This window comes from Aphelocoma coerulescens, chromosome 10 (genome assembly GCF_041296385.1).
Source record: "Aphelocoma coerulescens isolate FSJ_1873_10779 chromosome 10, UR_Acoe_1.0, whole genome shotgun sequence".
Taxonomy (NCBI): domain Eukaryota; kingdom Metazoa; phylum Chordata; class Aves; order Passeriformes; family Corvidae; genus Aphelocoma; species Aphelocoma coerulescens.
Window position 1 is genome coordinate 9,396,523 of NC_091024.1, and position 22,862 is coordinate 9,419,384.

A 22,862-nucleotide genomic window follows, 5' to 3' on the forward strand; every position below is an offset into this window, starting at 1 on the left:
TTCACTAATGGAACAAAGCCTAAAATTCTAACTCCAAGAAGCTCCTATAGTTCCTAATGAAAGTAATATCTGCAAAACCAGAGTTTTAATTCAAATTTTAATGCTGCTTACATAATTACTGAAACTGCTAGCACTATGCACATCAACAACAGAACTTGCACAATAACACACTAATCACACCTGCAGCATTATCACCCTCTCACACCAGAGCCCAGCATCTCACCTGCAGCATTGGTTCGAATATATATAATTTCGCTTTTTGCTCCATGAATATGATGGTTTTCCATCATTGTGAGGGTAACAGCCTTGACATAAATGGCATATTGAGTCCAAGGTTTCAATCCCTGCAGCAGAATTCCAGGATTGTTCTCTTTGTTCGGGGGCAGGTCAACATCAACCATGTTCCAGCTATTGGAGCCACACGCATCTTGCCCGTCATACTCCGTCACATTTTTGAATGGTCTGAAATATTCAAAGAAAAAGGCACAAATATTTATTTTCTTCCAAAGATTGTCATATAGGTATGAGAGTGTCTCACTTCAAAGTTGCCCAATGAAACAAATAAAGCTTACTTGCTTTCCACAGCAGAATAAACCAGAAAAAAAAAAATCTGTATTTCCAAGCAGTACAAAATTCAGAGTTCAGTTTTAGTCACGAGCAAAAGCAACATTCTCCGAGAAAACACTATATTTATCTTTTTTTTTTTTTTTTTTACCCAAAACAGGCATTGAAATGCTTTAGACATTCTTAGACTTTAAATAAACGTATACTAAACAGAAGAAACTCAAAACAGTTACTGAGAGTGGCCAAGTTTTTTACCATGAAGAACCCAAAGTTCCAAGACTGGCCCTGACCAGTCCAATGGGCTTTTTACACTTTTATTTCCACACAATACAAACACATTTATATAGTCAAATAGTTCTATTTTTCAGAAGTTGTAACATTGGTGCAAGAGCATACAAACTCTTGTTATTAATATCTGCAGACTTGCCAGCACTGGCTTCATTGTAGAACATCACAACGATGTTCTTTTTCAAGTGATGCTGGACATGAACCATTTGTGCTTCCATGTGTCACATCTTTGCTCCATGTATCATTACCAGCATTCCAAACCTCCCTTTGACACCTCCAAGACTGCTTGGAGAGTTATTTGTGTGCTCATCTGGTTCTTTAAGTACTTTAAACTGAGTCATTACAAGGATGTGCAAAGGCAGAGGCATCTTCCAAGTAATTTGGATTTCTCCAGTAACTGCCCCACTATCCTCCATTATCAAGACATATTAATGCAGAGAATTACCAAAGCTGGATAGCTAAATAACCCCAAACCCTGAGCAGACAAGTCGTCAAGGTGACAGGGCAAACTCCTGACCTGTGACGCTCTCTAGTCAGTACTTTGACTAAAGAAGGAAAATATCTCAGTCAACATGATGACTTAGGAAGAGCTCCAAATCAGACCCCTGAGAAGAGCCAAGACATCTACCTTTCTGTTTTTTCAAATTTAAAACTTCCTGATGGATTTGCAATCCATTTGTAGGACTCACTCAAACCAGTCCTCTTTTTAAAGAAGACTTATGCTCCACCAAGAAAAGAATTAGAACAAAAGCAGGACTTGAGGGTGAAATACACAAACTGAATGAGCCATCCAGCACTAGGAACAGAATTGTCTGCCCTCCCTTGGACTGCCCTGATTAACCTCTGACGACATCTACTTACGCCTCTTTGTAGTAAACAGTGAAGCTAATGAGGTCTCTGTAATCTGGAGGGCGATACCGCTCCCATGTCAGTTTAATCCGATTCTTGAGTGTCATGTTGGAAACAAAATGCAGAATTTTGCTTTCACCTGCAATACAAAAGGATAGGACATGCAGGAGTTGGCATCACATCACCTGTCAGTGTTTTTTGTTTCTTAGGTATCAGTTTTAGCTAATGAGCCTTTCCAGTAACACCTATGACACCACAGAATACCAACAGCCTTTGTCTCTGCAGAGCTTCCTCTTTCCTCCTGCTACATTTGAGTGCTTAAGGGTAAGCAGTGACCTTGGCAATCAGTTTAAAATATGCTTGAGCTACTTGTTATTAATTTTTTTGAAGCAGATTTTCTTTTAATGCATCATCAGAAAGCTCTTGAAAACTACTTCAGACTCTCCCTGAGCGAGGAATGGAAGCGCTGTTTATCCACAGGACTGGTTTGGAAGCACTAAATTCATCATCCGCCTCCAAAGCACGCGCGGAGCAGTCACCGGCCTCTGTGTGCTCACTCTCCAGGACAACTTTTGACAACTACCATTTGTTTTTCTGGAGAGTGAACAACATGGAAAAGACAAAGGAGTTTACATTCCTATTCATCAGAGGCTGGACCAAGAACTCCAAAACTCAGTTCATATACAGCACAACCATTTGATGGCAGCAGCTTCCAGCTACTCTTCTGAACAGAGCTGGATGGAAGCCCACAGCTTTGAAATGAATGGCTTCCCACTACCAAATCACTGAGCTTTCCAACCCAAAACAAAATAGCATTTTAAAAACTTAATTCTTGGATGAAGAAATTGTGTTCTGTCAACTGTGAGCTAGTTTCTAATGTTCCATAGAAGCTCTGAAAATAAAGAGGTTTTCACCCTCGTGTACACTGGCACTGTTGGTGCTATCTTTGCAAAGGCAGTTGAGCTTTTGTTGATTCTTTTGCCCTTCTCAGAGTCAGAAAGCTTTCTGTACTGGTTTCTTAAAAAAGCAGGCAGCGGCTGGCACTGGACTCAGTGGTAGTAAGGCCTGGCTGTGTGTCTGTAACTCCTCCAGGACTGCAAGGCTTTGCTCTATTGAATGTGCAAAGAATGGAGGGTGCTTACAACAAGGATCTGGGCCATCTGCGCGTCTGCATCATGCCTAAAGAGACATTCAGCAGACTACGTGTCCTAGTTTTGTAAACGCCATCCACAACAAGGGGGCTTGACTTATACACAAGATCCATTTTAGTTTACTCAGTTCCAAAAACACCACAAACCAACCAAGGGAAAAATGCACTGTCAGTTTTAAGGCCCTTGAGGTGAAACTCGTAGGCGTTCTTAATTCCTAGATGAGAAATCGCTTTTAAACGTGCTGTTACACCTGGAGACCTGATGTGCAGACCACCAAAGCCAAGAGAGGACTTTCCAATAACTCTGACCATTGCAGAATCCAAAATTAAATGCAGAGACACTCAGGCTTAGGAATACTGCAGAACATTAAAAAGTGTTCTCAATTCAAAAGCAAATACTTAAAAAACAAAGCAGAGAAAACTAAGTTTACAACTATTATTTCTAGCAACCAGGTACAATATTTGGCAGAAGCTTAAAAGAAGCTGAACGTAACAGAAACAGTTTGTTTTGGTGTCTATGAAATTGTTATTCAGCAGCATCCTCAGTATCAAGAAAAAGTAAGTATCTGAGAGAGGAAAACACCTATAATGATGCACAGTTACAAAGGAGACTGAGAAATTGCTCCTTGTTGGAGACACCAAACTACTGGATTTCATTTCTCGTTTCCCAGGTATGCTCCTATTGTTATCTGCTGCTGCTGTCACAAAATAGGGGATTTGGGAAACAGTCATCTTCTACAAGTGGGTTTTACAGATGAGATGGACAGTGTAACCACATCATTTTCCACTCATGCAAAGGTACCTTCACAGCTACAGTTTAAAGCCTGAACAAGCAGAAGGGCTGAAAGCCTCCTGCAAATCCTTAACTCTAAATATTGCAATGGTCAGCAACATGTCAACGTGTTGGGATTGTTCTTGTGACACCCTCCTGTGCAGCTGGCATTGAGATTTTTTTGTTTGTTTACTTACAAGAAGCTCTCTCCCCATTGTTCCTTGGATTTATATCTCCTTTGCTCTGTCGTCCCTTGGTTCCTGAAACTTCCTCCATACGGTAAATCTCAGAAACACACAGTTTAGGATTAAATGCAAAGTACATCTTCCCCTCACTGATTGTCAAGTTATGATGGTTCCAGTCCCACAGCTGCTGAAGATTGTGGTTGTCGAGCACATAGAAGGAATAATTCCTACAAGGAAGTTTTTGAAGAAAAAAATACTTGTTTTAATTCACAGCCCATTCCAGTGAAGAATATCTTAATAAAAGAAAACTTTAAAACACTGTGCTGTTCCCTCTTACTTTAAATTGGTGTTCAGCAAAGGGCTCTCTTCTCTCCCATGAAGCAATGAATGTTTAGGGGGCAGGGAAATGAGTGTGACGAAGGATTCCAAGGGTGACACCACACCATCTACAGCCCATTCTAACATGTGTTCAATAATTGTATAGGAGCTGCTATGAGGAATATAAATTCATATCCTCTGAACAGCAGGTCTCTACATTGGATTTTCCATTTGGTGGCAAATGGGAAGCAGTAACCTTAGATACCTCATGGAAGGAAAAGGCTTCTGGAGTTCTGACAATAAAACACAGTCATTAGCACAACTCTTGCTTATGTTTACAAAAGCAGCTCTAAGAGTTTGCAGAGAGGTTTCCTTGCCTCTCTTAGTCTACCTCTTGGCCCAATAAAGATTTCCTACATTGTGCCAAGAACAGTTGCACCTGTACATCAAAACCCAACAGCAAACAGTTGTACTGACTGCACAGGATCCACACTTCAGAGCACAGAACTAAACACAGGCAGCTGTGCCAAGCCCGCTCCCTAAGCACAGCTCTGGAATAACATGCACATCCTTTATTTCCACAGATACTGTATAAAAGTTCTGTGCAAAAGGCCTATTAAATATTATGAAGAAATTCCTGGTACTACTCAACTGGACAGAAAGAAAAGACACACGTACTACAGAAGCAAGATTATAGGCTCTACATCAGCAGCAAGACAACGCCTGCAAGGACACTGACACTTCAGAATAGTAGGGACAGGAATGCACCATTGGGAAATGAGATAAAGGTCTGTGTGGCTGATGAACCTAAATCAAGCCAACCCATCATGGCAGTATTTATTTCACTCTGGTGGGAAGTCCCCCCCCCCCATTAACTACAGCAACACAAAATCCATTATTAACACAGCGAAGTCCATCTTGCACTGCTAAGCCCTTGTCAACAGAGCTACACTGGGCTTTCTGCAAACCCTTCTAACTACAGAGTTTCTGCAGGGAAATGTGGCAGACAAACCATAGGGCTCATAAAAAGCTGCTATACTATTAATATATGGTTTTCCTTCAATTACTTCATTTAAAATTTAGCACTAATTCCTCCCTCACCCAACCTGAAACAAAAACTGTGCATTCTGGTTCCAGTCTGCACAGATTTGCCATTTCCTGTGATGCAGAGCATATTTTCAGAACCATGTGAATGACAAGTTGTTTCTCCTATTTCCACCTGTCCCCTAACTACCCAGGACGTGATTTCTAATGAAGTTGATACACCTAGTACCACTTCACACAGATGCTGAGAAGAATGTGCTCAGTTAACAAGGGAGCAGAGACATGTTTGTGCTTTAAATGCATTCTGCCAGGAGAGAACAAGGATGCTGAACTGCCTGTGGGATTTGAAAAACATCACCAAATCCTGTGTTGATTTGAAAATACTGCACCTTACTAAAGTTCAGTGTTTTCTTGTCTGGTTTGAAAAGCTAAACTTATAAGCTTCTGAAACCTCCACACAAACCCAGCCTCACACCTCACACCACATACAAACTCCCCAGCTCACTTTTTCAAACTTCACTCACACATGGGCAGCTGAGAAACAGAAACTCCCCTAGAACCAGGACCAAAAGCTGAGGAGCATGGGAGCCTGCACTGCAGCCAGGTGTCACCAAAGGTTTGGAGGGCATCATTCATTCCCCAGATGCCCTCAGCACAGGGTGCCTGCTCTGCTGGAATGTTGTGGTTAGATCAGGCCTTGCTGCTCTTCTGCCGACTGTGAATTCACCACACCCTGACAATAACGACCCCAGGAAAACAAACTGTAAATTCCTCAGTGAGGAACCACACAACAGCTAGAGATCATGTTTACACCTTCCAACGGGCCTGACAGCTGATGCCTCTGCCTCAAAATGGTGTAGAAAACAGGGGGGAGATTGTTTTGATTTTATAGACTGTCCCCCAGTTTGCTGCAGAGGTTGAAACACAACATCAGAGCAGGCCAGTGCCACAACTGAAACTCCTCCTCAGTCACCATCTTCTTGGTTGCTCCTGAAGGCCACAAACTGTTCATTTGCCAGGTACCCAAACTGGGATGCTCTGGGAAGTGCTACCTACATACCATCTATGCACACAGCAGTGACCACACAGACCCCAGCAGAGGATGGAGGGGCCTGGCAGAGTCAGCACCAGACAAGGAAAAAAAAAACCCTGCAACAGGCACTGAGACCTCTCTAGCACATCTCCATCTCAGTTTCCCTATTTGCAAGGAGAAATTATTTTCTTGCTGTGGGAGCACATTCACTACAGACATGGTTTTCAAAAGAGGCAATGAAAACTCTAAAAACAAACATAGTAGATTCCCTTTAAACTATCCACTTTCCGTGATAACCAAGGCAAGCACCAGCAACTGAATAAGGAACAAGGAAGTTCTGAAGTGCTGTTTCGTTAGTCCAGTTCAATAAATAAAAGGACAGTGGCAGTGGGGTCAGTCATGTAATGAACAACAATCATAATGGGCTTTAAGTTACCTTCCCTCTCACCCCTCCTCAAGGCACTGCTGGCACAAACAGATCTTATTCCAGCAGCCCACTGCTTCCCAGGTTAAGATCCCACTCCCTGTTGTTCACAATTCTGCCCAAGTAATTCTTCAAGCTCAGTCCTTCCTTATCAGGTGCCTACTTCCACCTAAGTATTTTTGGACATGTTATTTAGACTGTGGTAATGCCAAAATTATGCCAGATGTTTTCCAAGCAAAGAGGCTGCTCCTGCCCCTTAGTATGTAACTGCAGTCATTTCCTAACATAGGGGAATTTTAGCACAAGCAGCTCTTTACTATAGATCTGTTTTATCTCCCCACTCAGTCCTGTTCTCTTCCTCAAAGCTACACCTGTTTACTTCTCTGTTTGGGAATCTGACTGATAAATCTCCTGGTTCCCCCCATTTCAGCTCTGCTTGCTGACAGACAAGGTACCATAAACATAATTACTTCCTGAGACACAAACCTAAACTCAAATTCAAAGAGGTTGAGGGAGAGAGGGGAGAGAAACAAAGACAAATTGATAACTGGAGTGTCTGAGAGCACAGCCTGCCGGGAGCAGCTGAACGAGCCCGCGCTCGGAACTGACAATCCTCTGGGATTTGCAGGTGGAAATAAGCTTCTCCACAGAGCCAGTGCTCTTCCTGAGCAGACAGCATGCTCTGCAAGGGCAGGAGGGAGAGCTGCCCTTGCACTCACTCTGTCAGATGGTGGAATTTTAAGAATTTAGGGCTGACCAAAGACCAGCCTGAGAGAAAGAGGGAGGCTGTGAAGAATCCCTCATGTTTTAACTTCATAAAGTTAGGGCAAATAATTAAGACATAAACAACCTTTCCAATGACCCTCCTACCACCTTTTCTTCTACAAATTCCTCAAATTCTTCATTTAACAGTTCTGTCAATATGGAGGGCGACTGATTTCTTCCACAGAACACTGGTTTTAACTGGGATAGCTACTTGATTTGGGATGAGAAAGAGCAAGACAGTTTGCTGAAGGACCCTCACCACATTTCAGCATCACATGCTCTGCAGGGATAAAAACTTTTGCCTTGACAGTCTTTTACCATCATAGGAAAACACGAGTTATGTACAGCAAGAAGTATCACATGGTGAGTAATTATAGAAGCAATATAATCCACAGCAAACATTTCAAGGGATCAACTTTTCCTGACCAGTCTTTTGCGTGCTCGGTAGATAATCCATGTAATGCTAACATTTCAAGGAGCTGCAAACAATAGCAACTTGCACTGTTTAACACTAGCTGGGTCACTTCCAGTTGCACTCCCTGGTCAGTAAAATGCGTATTTCCTTTCAGCTGACTTCTCCATAAAACTCTGCTAAAAGCCAACAGTAAAGAACTGCAAGAAAATCCAATTGTTTCTGAAGATGCTCTTTTCTCAAATAGAGCAAAAAGAACAAACAAAACCATTTCATTGATATAAAGAATCTACTAGAAAAACCTAAAGTGAAAAGCAACAGCTTTTACATACAAGTATAAAATACTTGTAATATACTCCATTTAATATACTGATATGGGCAGTAATGCAAATGAGCAATGCTGTGCAGAGGTGTTCATGAGGAGAAAAACACTGTGTATTAGTGGAAGAGGAGATTCCATAAATGACAAGTGAATGGTTTTTAGGAGACTTATTCCAGAGCTTTGTATTAAAGTGAAATTGCATCTGCAAATATCTGAACACTTACCCGTCCACCTGCTCCTCTCCCAGAATGTATCGCAGGTTCTTCAGGAAAGACAGGGACACCAGTGCATGGGAATGACGAATCTTCACATACCCCGTTACTGTCTCAATCAGACCCATAAAATTCTCCAGTTCTGAGGCAATGTTATCTACAGTAAGAAAAAGATAATCATTATCATAACAGAATTCACAGCTTTGACTAATATTCTGCTTAATGCAGTATTAGCTCAGTAAAAGAAAATGTTTGTACTTGTTGCTTTTGAAAATCAGAGACACTGGTTTTCCTCCCCCAGGAACAGTTGCCTGTGCAGCCAGATGGTTGAAGGGCAAAAAAAAGCCACAGAGTAACAGTGGGAAACCAGTCTTGCTTTTCCATACTTGAATACCTGATTTTTCCATGGGCATTGACCTCTAAAGCCAGCACCAAATGGTGAGCCAGCAATCTGGCAGGGATGAAAAGACCCTTGTATAAATGTACACATCATGAGATGGAACTGTTATTTTGGTATGGAGCAAAGCTCGGGCAGAAAGCTCCAGTGGAAAACAGAGAATGAGACTGAAGATGGACAGGAAAGGGTGTGTTCCTGGTCTGCTCCGGGCCACAGAGCATTGCTTTCCACGACCTGAAAAGCTCTGGCTACAAAACTGAACCAGTTGATGAAACAGCAAAGATAAAAGCATAAGCAAGTCCTCCTGCCCATGGAGCACATTCCACACAACTTACTGAAGCTGATTTTCTATTAGAAATTATTAAAATGACTGCAGAGGAAGCTCCACTCTTCAGAACTGCCTCCCCTCTATGAACTGTCCCCGCCCAGGTCTTCAACACCCCATCCTTCACAAGCTCAAGCTTTGCTGTCCTTACCTCCAGCAACCCCTGGCCCAATCCCATTGCCTGGTGTCACCACCTTGCCAAGTTAAGCTGCAGTTCCAAGGGGAAGTTTTTAAGGACTCAAGAGAAGCTGCTATGGGGCATGTTTGTTGCCATAAACACAACCAGAGTCCTAACAGATGGCTGGGAAGACCAAATACCAGTGGTTGGTTCTCATACCAAATAATCAGATGCTCTTCAGCACTCTAAAATAATGCTTAAATAAAATAAAAAAACTCCCTCACGCTTGCCACAGATAACTGGAACGTATCCCATAAGGGAAGACTGTACCTGTAGCAGCGGGACCAAAAGTAAAAAAATTCACATGCTGCTGTAACTAAACCCTGGAACTTTCATTCAGCACAAGGTAGGGAATCAAACAGATCCCAATCTTTCAACCTTATTAATGAACCCAAAAGGGACCTTCCATAGGGACATACAAGTCCAATAAAAACTAACAGCAATTTTTACTCTGCTTTTAAGAGCTCATCAGCTGTCAACACCTCCCTGGCTGATGAATCACTGCTCTGACAAATTTAATCCAGTGCTTGTTCAAGACATGTGACAGAGGTGGCCAGCTCACTAATGCTGACCATCCAGCAGCACAGTGTTAGGCTTTATACGAGTTCTCAGCACTCTGGATTCCATGTTCTAGCAAAACACCACACCTTGCCTTAAAAAGTGAGGATCTGCAGTCTTACAGTGCCATGTGACAAGCTATTTACCTACCCAAATGCAAGGATTTTCAACTTTTCCACCTTCTTGGGCCTTTATTACACCTTTGGGACCACTGCTTGTCTAACTGCCTAATCCTGGTTCCTTGTCCTGCCAAAAAAGCTAACAAAAATACCAGCTTTCCCTGGGAGCTGAATACCTATTCCACCCGTGTGGGGCAGGATGGCGCTGCAGTGGGCCAAATCAAACAGGAGCACTGCTCTGGGCCTGGAAAGTAAACAGTTTGCTGAGGTTTTAATGTTCTTATCATTATGCTGACGACAGAAGGAAAAATGTGAAAAGCAGCCTTATCAGGGGTTCCAAAAGAGAGGGCGATCACTTACTTCCACGCCGGATGTTGATCAGCAGATTTCCCTTGAGAATTGTGCATCCCTGCAACATTTGTGCTGACGTGACAGAGTCAATGGTCTTTGTTTTCCCATCTTCACAAATTTTGGGGCAAGGCCCCTCACAAGGGCTGCAGAACATGCTGTGAGGAAAGAGGGGGATATTGAAAATAGACAGTGATATGCAACTCTGAGTCGACAGACTGCTTTGAGTTGAATTTTTGAAGACATTTCCCTCTAAAGCTTAGGCAAATCATCCAGGCTAGAATGAAAGCTGCCATGCTTGTTCAGGATATAGTTGCCTGCTGCACTCCAGAGAGGCTGGAGCATTGTACCCTCCTACAGTGACTGAATGGACCCATACCCACAGTATGCCAGCTTCTGGAAGGCTCTGTGGTCCTTCCAAAGTCCAAGGAACCTCAGGTAAAACCCAGTGCCCTTGCAACTGTGTTTTTATTGAATTGTACCCAGAAACCCCTCCCTTCCCATTTAGGCAGGCAGCCTCAGAGCGCAGTGAGGTTTTGTGCTAATCCAGGCCCAACCTCACAAAACAGGCCAGCCAAGAACTGGAGATGGGAAAATACTGTTCACGTTCTTATAAAGTTGTCTGTGTCCATGTCCTTAAACCAATATTTAAAGCTCAGCACTAGGGAATTCCATGCTTCTGGCCATTTAACTCAGAAAGACAACTGTGGGGGCAAACAGTTAGGAGGGATGTGGAGAAAGTGAGCAGTCAATTAGTCACTACTTCTTACAGCTTAAGAGGCATTAAAGCAGCAAGTTTAAGGAAACAGAAGGTTGTATCTTGATGCAAGGACAACTAATGGGCAACAGGAATTCGGAGAGGAAGGCCAGAAGTCTAAGCAGGTTCAAAATGGGTGATACAGATGGAAACATCAAGAAAGACACAGCCCCAAACTCAGAGAAACCAGATTGCCAGAAGCTGGGAGACAACACTGAAGCACAGGCTCATTTCTGCTGCTTCTACTCACAGGCAGTCAGAAGCATTTCTAGCAGCCAAACTCAAGCAACGTGAACTCAGGGTAGACCAGCCTTTGGCTACAGCAGGTTTTTAAAGGCTCCATGTTGTATTCCCTACACATTCATCTCAAAGTTGGACACTGTGCACAACACAGGCCCTCTGATCACTCCTCCTGGTAAATGTCCTTCCTGATTCAAGGTAATTTTTATTTTTCAATTTATTCTTGCACTTTTCTTGGTATTTCATGATTACTTACTCCACCTTATCACTTCAGAGAGAAAAATATAAAAATGAAAAAAATCCCAAACCCAGATCCAAAGATGAAGGTTTCTACTGAAAATACTGATGGACATGGACTTACTATTTATTTTTTTTAAAAGAAACTGAACCCACTTTCCTCTGAGGCTTAAAGAAACATGTAAATTGATAACAGTTTTTCATGCATGAACCAAAATAGAAAGAAGCTCCTTTTCTTAGTAGTAAGCTCCTATTTCAAAATCCTGGTCTATAACATGCCACAAACCACTAAAAGCTGCAGACACAAGAAAGAGGCTTCAACTAACTGTACAAAGAATGCTGGAAATGCTTTCCATTTGCAACTATTTGTTAACAGCACCTCTGGGGAACAGAACATTCACTAGCCTTGAGTTACAGCTCCTTTCAATCTCTGCAGAGAGCACAACACTGAGATAAGACAGGATGGCCTCACACTCCAGCGTAAGCGGCTCAAACTGCTGCTACTACAAGCTCCAGGAGATAACAAAAGCTGCATTTCTCAGGTGAATATCTGGATTTGGGCAAAGGCTGTGTTAAGTTGCTCATATCCAAATGCCAACTGGAGAGTGCCTGGAACGGATGGGTGACACGCATACACAGACACACAACTGCTGCATCACCACAATCACCTTTCCAAAAAACACAGCAGCCTACAAAGACACCTTTTTAGCATAATACTGAAGCACTACGAATTTTAGCACACTGACTATCCTTCACTCAAACTCCATGACTTCCAAGGGTCAGTAGGCAATGAAGGCTTCTTGCTTAAACCACTGGCAAATGACAAAAATCACAAGCAACCATTGCTCCAACTGTTAGAATTAAATAACAAGAGGAGAGTAACAATCTTGGAAAAAATTATTCTGTATAATATTGTTGGCTGCTGCATACCATCGATATGATTACTTCCTTCTAAAACACCATTGTTATCTCCTGGAAATAGTGAGAAAAGGGAAATTAAATTAAATACACTGAAGAATACATGTGTCTAAAATGCAGGCACACATAAAGCAAATAATATGCAAGGCAAGGTAACTCCTATGGTTTGTTCTGTGTGATAATGGTCATCAGTCAACTCCAGCCTTGGGCTTAACTTTCATTTCATTACTCTCTACTTGAAGACCTGGTTCTGCATTGCATGACCTCCTCTAGCCCTGCTGAAGAACCAGAACCCACTGATGCTGCACAGGACCACATACACGCATCAGGCGGATTCATCATGGAAGGTCTAAATCAGCTTCTACCAGGAAGCCACGCAATCCCCCATTGCAATTCCCCCTCCTGTGTCCTCCCTTCTACCCCAAGTAATTTGCACCCCAATCTGCCCTTGAACAGGGAGTGGCAAACCCAAATAGGACAGCCCAGACAGAAGCTGCCTTACCTTTGGCTCCCGTTGCGGATGAAGCCCGAGGGACACTCGGCCATGCACTCGTCGTTGTGAATCACAAACTTCTCGTATTCGCTGGCGTCCGTGGCGGGGACTTTGGAGCAGAACTCTCTGGTGACGCAGCGCCAGCCCTCAAACTTGTACGTGTTGGGGGGGCAGGTGGGCAGGCACACGCCCTCGTAGTAGTAGTTGCGGCAGGCCACGCACGCCGTGTTGTTGTCGGGCGCCGTGCAGCTCCCCAGGCACTCGGGGTGGCAACACTCGTTTTGGTCTGTGCAGGCTCTCTTCCCACATGAGCTGGGGCACACTGCAAGGACACAAAGCAAGGGAGCATGAGCAACAGCTGCTGAGGTGAGTGGCACTAAAGGAAAAACCCTGTTCTGTGCAATTCTATGGCAATTCAGTCCCTGCACTCAAGAGTATCTCTGAAAAACAACCAAACCCACTACTGTATAAAGTTCTGGGTTTCTCAGCTTTAGTTGCCCGAAAGTATCTTTTTCTCAGATCAAATTTATGACATGAACCAAGTAAGTAATAAAGAAAACTGCTGAAAGCAAGATCAACATAAGGATAATGGAAACAGGCAGTACTGGAACCTATTCCATAGCCCTAGTATTATGGATAATTTTTTTTTTTGGCATGCTGACTTATTGTCTTTCTAAGCATTTCTTGTCTTTCCTGTTTGTACTTCAAATTGGTCTTTTATTGGCAAGAAAACAAGCTTCCTTCAAAACAACTTAATTACACTTGTAGAAGGAGGCACTGCTCTACTGCAGCACACATGGTTGGGCTGACCCCAGTGTAGCATCCCAATGTTGCTTATGTGTGCAAAATGCGGTTTAATAAAGTATCAAATCATCATCCACATCAAATACCAAGGAATTACGGAGCTACTATTTTCCCCTGAAGAGCATAACAGAATTCTGCCTTATCCTCAAATTCTGGGTTCAGAGAACAAAATATGAAAGGGAGAAAAAAAATGGGGTGCAAATTTATGGAGACATTCGTTTTATGTGAAAGCATTTCAGCTTGGAAGACACGAACAAAGAGCAGAATCCTCAGCAGCCGAGCTCACCACTGCTAGATCAAAAGAAGTGGCAGCATTATATTTATGTAACAACAGCATTTTGATTACAGCACTCTATGGCCTTTTAGCCACACGAGCCATGTGCCAGAGGCTCTGGAAACACACAGATTGCAAATCTGGTTTGCATTAAGTAACTGTTTGCCCCTTTCTAACTTAGCTAAAACACTGTATCAGTAACAACAGCAGAAAACTCGATTTCAGTGGTGCCACTACAGAGAGATCCAAACGGAGCACCACAGACATTTAAACGGATTTCAGCAGAAAGCGGAGAAGCAGGAGAGAAGTTAACATCCCAAAATGACCATGGAAGCAGTCGATGAAACACCACACTAGTTCTGCATTGTGATTTATCTCCCAGTTTGCAGCCATGGTGTTGTTTTAATGCAGGACTAAACACCCTAAAATCTTAATGCCCTCCTCTTCCCATAAGGAGGTCCAGGTTTTCCAGTTTTCACAGTCCCATTCAGCAGAACTCCACCATCCTGACGCAGGAGAAAATGCTTGAGACTGCTATTAAGCAATAACAACAGTAATAACAACAACAATTCCCCCACAAACAAACCAAAAACCACGAAAACCCCCACTGCTCATAGCTCTGCATCAAGGACGTTGACATCTTACACTGACTTTTGATTATAAAGAGCTGTTTTCTGACAGCTTTAAGTAGTGCCCACCTTGAAAAGGACTTGTCAAAATGCTGTCAAAGAATTTTGCATTTCTTATCAAAATGATTCTATACTCACTGTGATTAATTTTAATCTCCTTTTTTAAATGGATGGAGGGGAAAGACTATGAGAACAAGGAGGTGGGACCCCATGAGCACGGCCGGTGCCTGCCCACGTACCACAAGTATCACAGTTATCACATGCAAACCAAACTGAGAAAATTTTAACAGAGTCTGTAAGACTACAGAGAGCAGGAATGCAGAGGCAATCACTGCTAAATACTGTGTTGTCTGAAGATGCTGGATGATTTTTTCCTTGAAAAGGAAACAAACCATACACACCGAATCTTTATCCCAAAAGAAAATACGTATACAGGTGTCTGTTCTTTCTGACTGTAATCTGCACCAGTGCAACAGAAGTCTGCCCAGATGCCACCTTAGTAAGGCATCACAAATTACCTTTCACCTTAAGGTACACAGGACTTGCATCTGGCACTACCAAGGGATTAAAAAAAAATAAATCAGTGTGTCTTGCTAGCAGATGGACTGCCGTGCTGAGTGGGTGCCAGAACTCAGATTTCATGTGGTAGCTATATTTCCAGTTCAAAGCCCTACTAAAAAAAACACACACACACCCCCCCCCCCCCCCCCCCCAACTCATGCCTCCACAAAGTTCATTGCTGGATGTATTGATTAAATACATCATTTTTTGTTTTCATCTGAACAATTTGCTGGAAAACAAGCACTGCTGTACTAAGTATTGGGATAAACAGAGTTTATTTCATCCCTGGGAAAGACTCCTGTATTCCCTTAATGCCTCTGCCATTCATGAGCAATCTGCTATATAAACAGGATTCCCTGCATCTCCTGGTAAATCTGCTGACTCTGGTCTACAGAAATATAAATTGGAGCACAGAATGATACACAAGTTCACATGAAAAAGGCAATCAGTGAAACAGGTTTTCAAAACTATAATATTTTAATCACAACCATTTTAACATAACTCTTGAAAACTTTATAAAGATAATTTTTTAAAAGCTCAGCAACCTCGCTTTTTCCTCAGTCCTATTTTCTGCTTGTTCTTGCTAACATTGGCAGGGTTTTCAGCCTGGAGACAATACGGGTATCCTGTTTCTTTGAAGAGGCAGAACAAGAACTTCTGTGTGTGTCTGTAGGACACATTATCAACAACAAAAAAGCCTTATCTGCCTTACACGCCAGTTCCCTCAGATATCCCTGTTCTAAAATCCTTACTAAACAACACTGGCTGACCTCACAGTCCAGACCCATCTGTCCTCCCCCCACCCTCCCAAACTGTGCTACTTGGGCTCTTAGATTTATACCAAACATGTAAAATGCAGGTTCCAAAATACTTTGGCCAAGAAAAGCGCCCTGCAATACACTCAGTAACTTGTTGACTTTATTCTGCAAGAACATTAGAGACACAAACACGAGACAACAGTGGGCTGACATTTGGGGACAGAATTTATCAGCCAGGTACAACAGTGCCTTGGAACATGAAGGCTGATGACAATATACAAAAAAAACAACCCCTGAACAAATCCTTGCTGACAAGCCCAAGGGCAAAAAATGCTTAATTGTCATCACATGGAGATACCAAAATAATGGAAAATTTCAGAGACTTTGGAGGGCAGCCATGGGAGAAGGAAGTCAAAGCAAGACATGGAGAAGGGCAGACCCTTAAGCACTTTAATAAAGAGATTATGGAGGCCTGAACAGACCAGCATCCATTTACATTTAGGGAGTGAAAAGTAGTGTCAGATCATCAGATCTTCAGAGAAAGACAGCAGAAGAATACCAGTAGCCATCTATCAAATCTACTGGAGCAAAACCAACAACAGAACTTTTTTTATCCACCCATGATTCACCTCCTCACTGATTTCTTCAAACGAGTTTTCCCTGTCAACAAAAAATTTAGGAGATTTTCCAAATACTATTAAGATACTATGATCACCGACCAAAAAAAAAAAAAAAAAAGGTCAAAATATTTCATTCCAAGATGCCTGTTTTACATTTGCAAATCAGATTCAGACCTGACATACAGCAAGGAGATACCTTAAAACTAAATGCAAGTATCTCAGAAACACAAGAAGCCCCAACAGAATCTGACTCAGAGACTCATTATCCTCAATTAAAACCCCCAAGATGCTAAACTAGAACTGCAAACACAAAGCAAGGTTTGGAAATCCTCAAACACAGCTCTGGGGAAAGAAGATTTTAAAAGCAAGAAACAAATCATCTGCCTGTATTTACGACAGTTCTCTTTTGGACAGGCTCAGACTAAGGAGGTGGCAGTAAGTTTGTCTGACATCTAATCCTCCCTGCTCTGCGAAGTGTGCACCACGCCAGGGCTCGCTGCAAACAGCCTGCATTGACATCATGGCTATCGTACAGTTTGGACAGACAAAGTGTTCTTATCATCTCCAAGACGCCATGACTTCAGCAATGCTGGAGCAGAAAAATCAGGTGAATAAACAATCAGTCACAGGGAGTGAAAATGCAGCCAGAGGAGGAAGACTCCTGGCAAGGGAAGGCGCCGGCCTCGGCCAAGGATGGCACCGTGCCAGTCACATGCGGGCAAGCAAAAGGTTGCCAAGTGTGGGATAAATATTTTTTAAAGATTCTTTCTCTCCTTGTAAAAAGATATTTGATCCTTCTTTGGGTTGTTTTATTTTTTTTTTTTTAATATATTCTTTCGGCTTTCTAGAGCATCCTTCAGATAAAATAATGTTTCAGAAAAAAAAATAGGGGAGAAAAAAAGTGTCTCGTTTTGAGCAGAAACCAGAGGAGGAAGGGAGTGCTTCCTCCCAGCCAACTACTGAAAAAATTAGCTGTCTAAATTCATCCACAAAGACAGAAAAATATGGTCACTTTTGGAATGTTAATCCTTCTACATGACAGAATTTTAAAAATATTGCATTTTAATGGACTAAACTTTGGTACAGCCTTTCAAACAGCTGACTTCAAATGCTCAAACAGCCTATACAAGACCTAATTTCTTTTGCCCAATATTCTGTGAGAATAGAGAGACTGGAGAGACATTACTCAGAAAATCCAGTTCCAGTGATTCATGGTCAGGGCTGGAATCAAAAACTACAGAATAAAGGGAAATACACATATTAAATACAAGCAGTAGCGTGTTCTGATCACAGAAATATGGGTAAAAGTCATCTCCAAGGCACTGAAGAGGCCATTCAGAGCAGTTGTGTAAATCTTTATATTACCACAGAAACAGGTATTAGCAGCATATCAACAGTGGTGTATTTTTTGTCTTTTCTGTTTCCCCTTCTCCAAAACTGGTCATCTCATATTCAGTGAAAATCCTGAAGGCAAAAAATGCTGCCATGTTGAACTACTCTCTGATAGTTAAGGCATGAAGTCTGTCAGCTTTTGACATTAACTGCCAGATCTCAAAGGTTCCGTTCAACCCAGCACTGATCTAGGACATAAAAGAGGTCATCTCCTCCTTCTTTAAACCTCCAGTATGTACAGTCATGTCCACCAGCAAAATACTTGGATAGGTCTATACAAACTTATACCAAGACAGCATTAAGTCTACAGCCCACAAGCTATGTCTGACTTGAGATCATTTCACCAGTCATGCGTTTCCATCTTTAAATCCTAGTCGCTACCAACCCATTTTTATCCCTGAGACCTTTCCAAGGATCCTGAAATAATTCTGAAGTGGTTCAGTGAATTATTTTCTTCCCACTACACCTGGTCAGCCTCCACACAAAGCTTTTTGGTCTCTCGCTTCTCGGTATTTCTGTTTGTCACAGATGCTGTATTATGCCTTTATCCCTTCATGAAGGAGTAGGTGTTATGAAGCATCCAGAACCTCAAAATAACCTCAATGGATTTTCCCAGCCTGATACCAGCTGTCGGCCCACTAACTGCCCAATTTTTAATCTTATGAAAGATTGATCACAGAATAGTTTCTCGCATCCTCTTCCTCAGGATTTTATGGGTGAAAAACCATACACAGTTGTGCAACAGTTGGAGCCAACTGCTCAGATGGAAGCACACGTAGATGATTCTGGAACAAAGGAAGTGGAAGAAAGGAGTGGGTGACAGGTTAAGAAAGTCCAGCACCATCCAGCACCTGGAGACTCTCAGATTCCACCAGATGCAATGAGGTCTAAAAGGCAGAGAGGAAATATTCGTCATTCAGTGAGTGTATTTCAGTTGGATACACTAGAGTTTGATGACCCCACACATCCCTCTTTTAGCCACCTCTCACTCATTCCTTACCCTAGAAGTTATACCAAAACAGCTTCCAGGCGTCCCAGCTGTGATACAAAACAACACGTGTGCCAGATCCATTTTATTCAGACTAGAGGACTTGGGGACACTCTTTGGCACTGTAAAACTCCCATCCCTTCAGGTTTCTGCAAATGAAGCAATCAACCCTGCTAAATGCTCCAGGAGCGTTACAGGAACTCCCATCACACCAAAATGAGAACAAATGGAAACCTGAATGAAGAAAACAACCACCTTATCCCACAGTCAACAGGAACTCATGGATAGCACAGGTAGTGTGCATTTGCTCCCAAGTGCGTAAAACTACGGCCCAGGAAGGTGAAAACAAACACGACTTATTGACAAACCCAGGCAGCATGAATTGCATTCTCTTTCAAAACAGTTTATGTTGCCCGGCACAGCCCAGACTGGCATCATTGCAGCTGGCACTCGAGAGAATGAGGAAAAAAACAAGTCCGTTTAGTCCCTTCCACACCAGTATGAATTCAGTGCATAAACAAACCCCACAGAGGCAGATACACAACCATCTCTGGGGGAGTTTGGGTCAGTTGCACTCTATCTTCAACACTGGGTAAACAAACTGGTCGGGAATGTTTTACCATGAGTACCACACTGTTCCAAAAACATTTCCTCTACAGACAGGGAAATTTCCCACTGGAAGATGCAAATCAGAACAGTAACATTGATCAGAGTGGGGATGAAGGAAGGAACATGAGGGTCCCCCTGCAGTGGTGAAAGCTGCTCCCCATCCACTGCCATCCCTCACCACTCACTGTCACATATTTGTCCACATTCCTAAAGGGACAACTGAAGTTCCTGAACTCTGCAGTAACAGATAAGAAAAGCAAAGTGCTGCTGAAGAACAGCTCTGAGGCAAATTATTTGTCTTTTTGCTGCAGATTACGAGCGATATATTGGGGTTTTGCTTGTTCTTGCTTAAAGCTAGATTTAATCTGCCTGGTCTTCCAAATGCTGCAAGTGTAAGGCAATAAGCTTTACAGGATTTAATTAATATACTGCAAGCAAGGAGTGCTGGTCAGCCATCTCCTGGCAAAAGCCCAGCTGGAGGAGGACTACTATTCACATTCCAGATTTATTCTAAAGGAGGAAGACAGCCTGATAACATTATCACACTGGCCTAAATTATGTAGTTGTCCTAATGCCGAAGGATCACGGCAGTTTAATCCAGGGCAAACAAGAGTCACTGGTTAGGAGGGATTCAGCTCCTGCTCCATTCCAGGAATGCCCTTTGCATTCATGCCTTACACCCATCAACAGCTCAACCATTCTGGCACCAGCAATGATACAGAATGTTCATCTTGGAGGCTGAATCAACACTGCTCCAGCCGAGGGCTAATTACACTAAAATTAAAGGGGAAAAAAAGCTTCCAGAAAACTGTTCATAATACACACAGTGGGGCAAACCTAGAAAGTTTTTGTTCATCTCCAACTAAGATGACCATAACAAATGACAAAACCTGTAGAGTTCTGAACATTACAAAGATGAAAATTCAAGGAAACAGCCAGAAAGACCAAGAACATTCAAACTGTTTTACTACAGTGCAAGACTTTTCAAGCTGTTCACCTGTTTGTGAGATAGGCCACTAAAACCAGGATTAAGATCCAGATGTTCAGGACCCCGAGAAAAGAGGAGGATGATAATGGAAGGGCAGAACAAGTTGCAAGAATGCTGATGGTCTGCAAAGTTATCAGAGACACCTGGTGCTTTTGTTTTAAATCGCAAATTACTAAATCTGGGAGTACGGCATCACTTATGATATTTGTACATTGCAACTGAAAGGCACCCTGTTAACAACAGCAGCAACGATGCTCCAAACAATATTAAGGCAATTATGCTAAAATGATCAAATAAAGTATTTCCTTCAGGACTTCCAGAAATACAAGAGTGTAAGCAAATCTGACAGCAACTGAAGATTGTGCTCTAGAGATCCACAACAATCAAAGGGTGAGCTCTCTCCTTGGTTTTAATAATCATGGAATATATTTTTCTTTCTAAATCTTCCTCTATGATAAACGCAGAGGGAATACAAAAAGTGCCAGAATTTCTAAGACCTAAAAGCAGACAGGAAGATTGTGCATTAATCCATGTCTTAATGCATTTTAACAAATTTACAGGCAACACTGGCAGTGGGAAGGATACAGCTGACTTTAGGGTGCATTACAATTAGTTTCTTCTCATATACCACAACCATGGACAGAAGCATTTCCGAGGGAAATGGGAAAATGTTGAATTATCTTTTTAGACTTGATGCAAATGGCTTTCATAGTCTGTAAATCATCCTGAACTATCTGGACCTAAACTTTTAACTCCATCCTCCATGGTCTGGTCTCCAAACAACAGAACTGCTGCAACAGTCGCCTGTTTGCTTGTGGGTTCTTGACCAGCTCCGTGTGTAGACAGAAAAGCTGGAGCTGGGCTGCAGAACCTGCTTTGGGGAAGTGCAAGGATGCTCCCAGTCGACTGTGGCACTGGACATGACCACAAACCCAAAGGAGGCCCCAAGTGAACTGCTGCAAATTCAGCAGCTCTGAATCTCCAGACAGCCCAAGCAAAGGACTCGAACACCTGAGCCATAAGCCACTGAGAAAAAGTGCCTTGGGTCAGTGAAGAGCACAGAATGGAACAGCAGCAGCTGGGAGTGCTCAGTGTTTCCTGCTAACCCAGCTGAAGGATGACAGTGTCGTCCTGCCTGTACTTAGCTCAGTATCTTTAAAAACCTCCTCCGTTGTGAGACTGAACTATTTCGGTTCTTCAACAGTTTGATAAATAAACTGTTTGACTGTGACATCCCCCAGAAACTGCAAACACACAGAATATACTCACGGGACAAACAGCACACACAGTGCTGCCGGCCATGTACTCACACACAGCTAAGACTTGGATGCTTGAGTTGTCTCTGCTGATACACTTCACAGGCTTTTGAGGAATTCCTGCTAGCATGATTGGGAAAAAACAGTGACATTGCTTCGGACTTCCTAAATCCTTCCCTGTAGTAAGGATTTGTGATCAGATTAGGGAGTACCAGAGGTTTATTTATTTATTTTTAGGAAAGACAGCCAAGGTGAGCTGTATCCCTGGATCTGACAGGGGCTCCAGGCTGCAGCAAAGCCAGCTCAGAGACACTGCCTGGCTGCTCTGAAGCTGGAGACGGCATCAGACAGCACTTATTAAAGAAAAAGAGTGGATTCGTGTTTTTGATATTGGCACAAAGTAGGAAGCACGCTGCTTCCCACTCTGTTTTTGCTTGAGTTTGGCACGTTTGAGCTACGCTTTTCTTCTCCGGTACCTTTTTTTGTCATCTCAAGTCACATTCACATGAACATATAAATACGCAGATCCTTACGCTCTGTGTATAGCAGATACTTACATGGATGGTCTCAAAAAAGAATATTCTTTTCACACACTAAAAAAATTATACAGAGTTATTTTAAATTCAGAACTGTTTGTATATTCCTTATAAGTTTATAAAACTCTCACTGTCCTCCCATGACTAACGAAACTGGAATTGAGAGAGTATTCTATATTTATAACTCGTCTGGTTGCTCATGCCTATGGCCCTATTTCCACCCTCCGTTACTGTACACAGAGCTATGTGAGGTATTGTGGGTTCCCAAACTTCACCGATTTCCTAACAAGGCAGGCCTGTGTCCCGGAGGAACAAGCTGGGGGCTGTTTCGTTCGAGCATTGGCCGAACTCAGAGGGAGAGGCCTTGAGCACTGTGGTTTTGGCAGCTCTTCTTCAAGCTGGTATTAGAGGCCATGTCTGGGCAATGACACGCCAAGCTGGCACCGGGCTGGGGATCGATGCTCTGTCTGCAGCACAAACCCTCTGGGATTCCTACACACTCGCCCCAGTGATCTCAGCTCTCCAAGGCTTCGCTGAGC

General features: G+C 42.7%; 1 protein-coding gene across 2 annotated transcripts in view; it reads right to left on the reverse strand.

The window, feature by feature from the left end:
- Nucleotides 1–22,862, reverse strand: part of IGF1R (insulin like growth factor 1 receptor) — a 173,561-nt gene that overhangs the window by 32,154 nt on the left and 118,545 nt on the right. For both annotated transcript variants that reach the window (XM_069026193.1, XM_069026192.1), the window contains exons 3-8: nt 12,918–13,230; nt 10,276–10,421; nt 8,351–8,495; nt 3,821–4,035; nt 1,714–1,840; nt 224–462 (exon numbers count right to left, since the gene is read on the reverse strand). In XM_069026193.1, the coding sequence (XP_068882294.1) occupies nt 224–462; nt 1,714–1,840; nt 3,821–4,035; nt 8,351–8,495; nt 10,276–10,421; nt 12,918–13,230 (1,185 nt within the window). The remainder of the gene's footprint in view (nt 1–223; nt 463–1,713; nt 1,841–3,820; nt 4,036–8,350; nt 8,496–10,275; nt 10,422–12,917; nt 13,231–22,862) is intronic.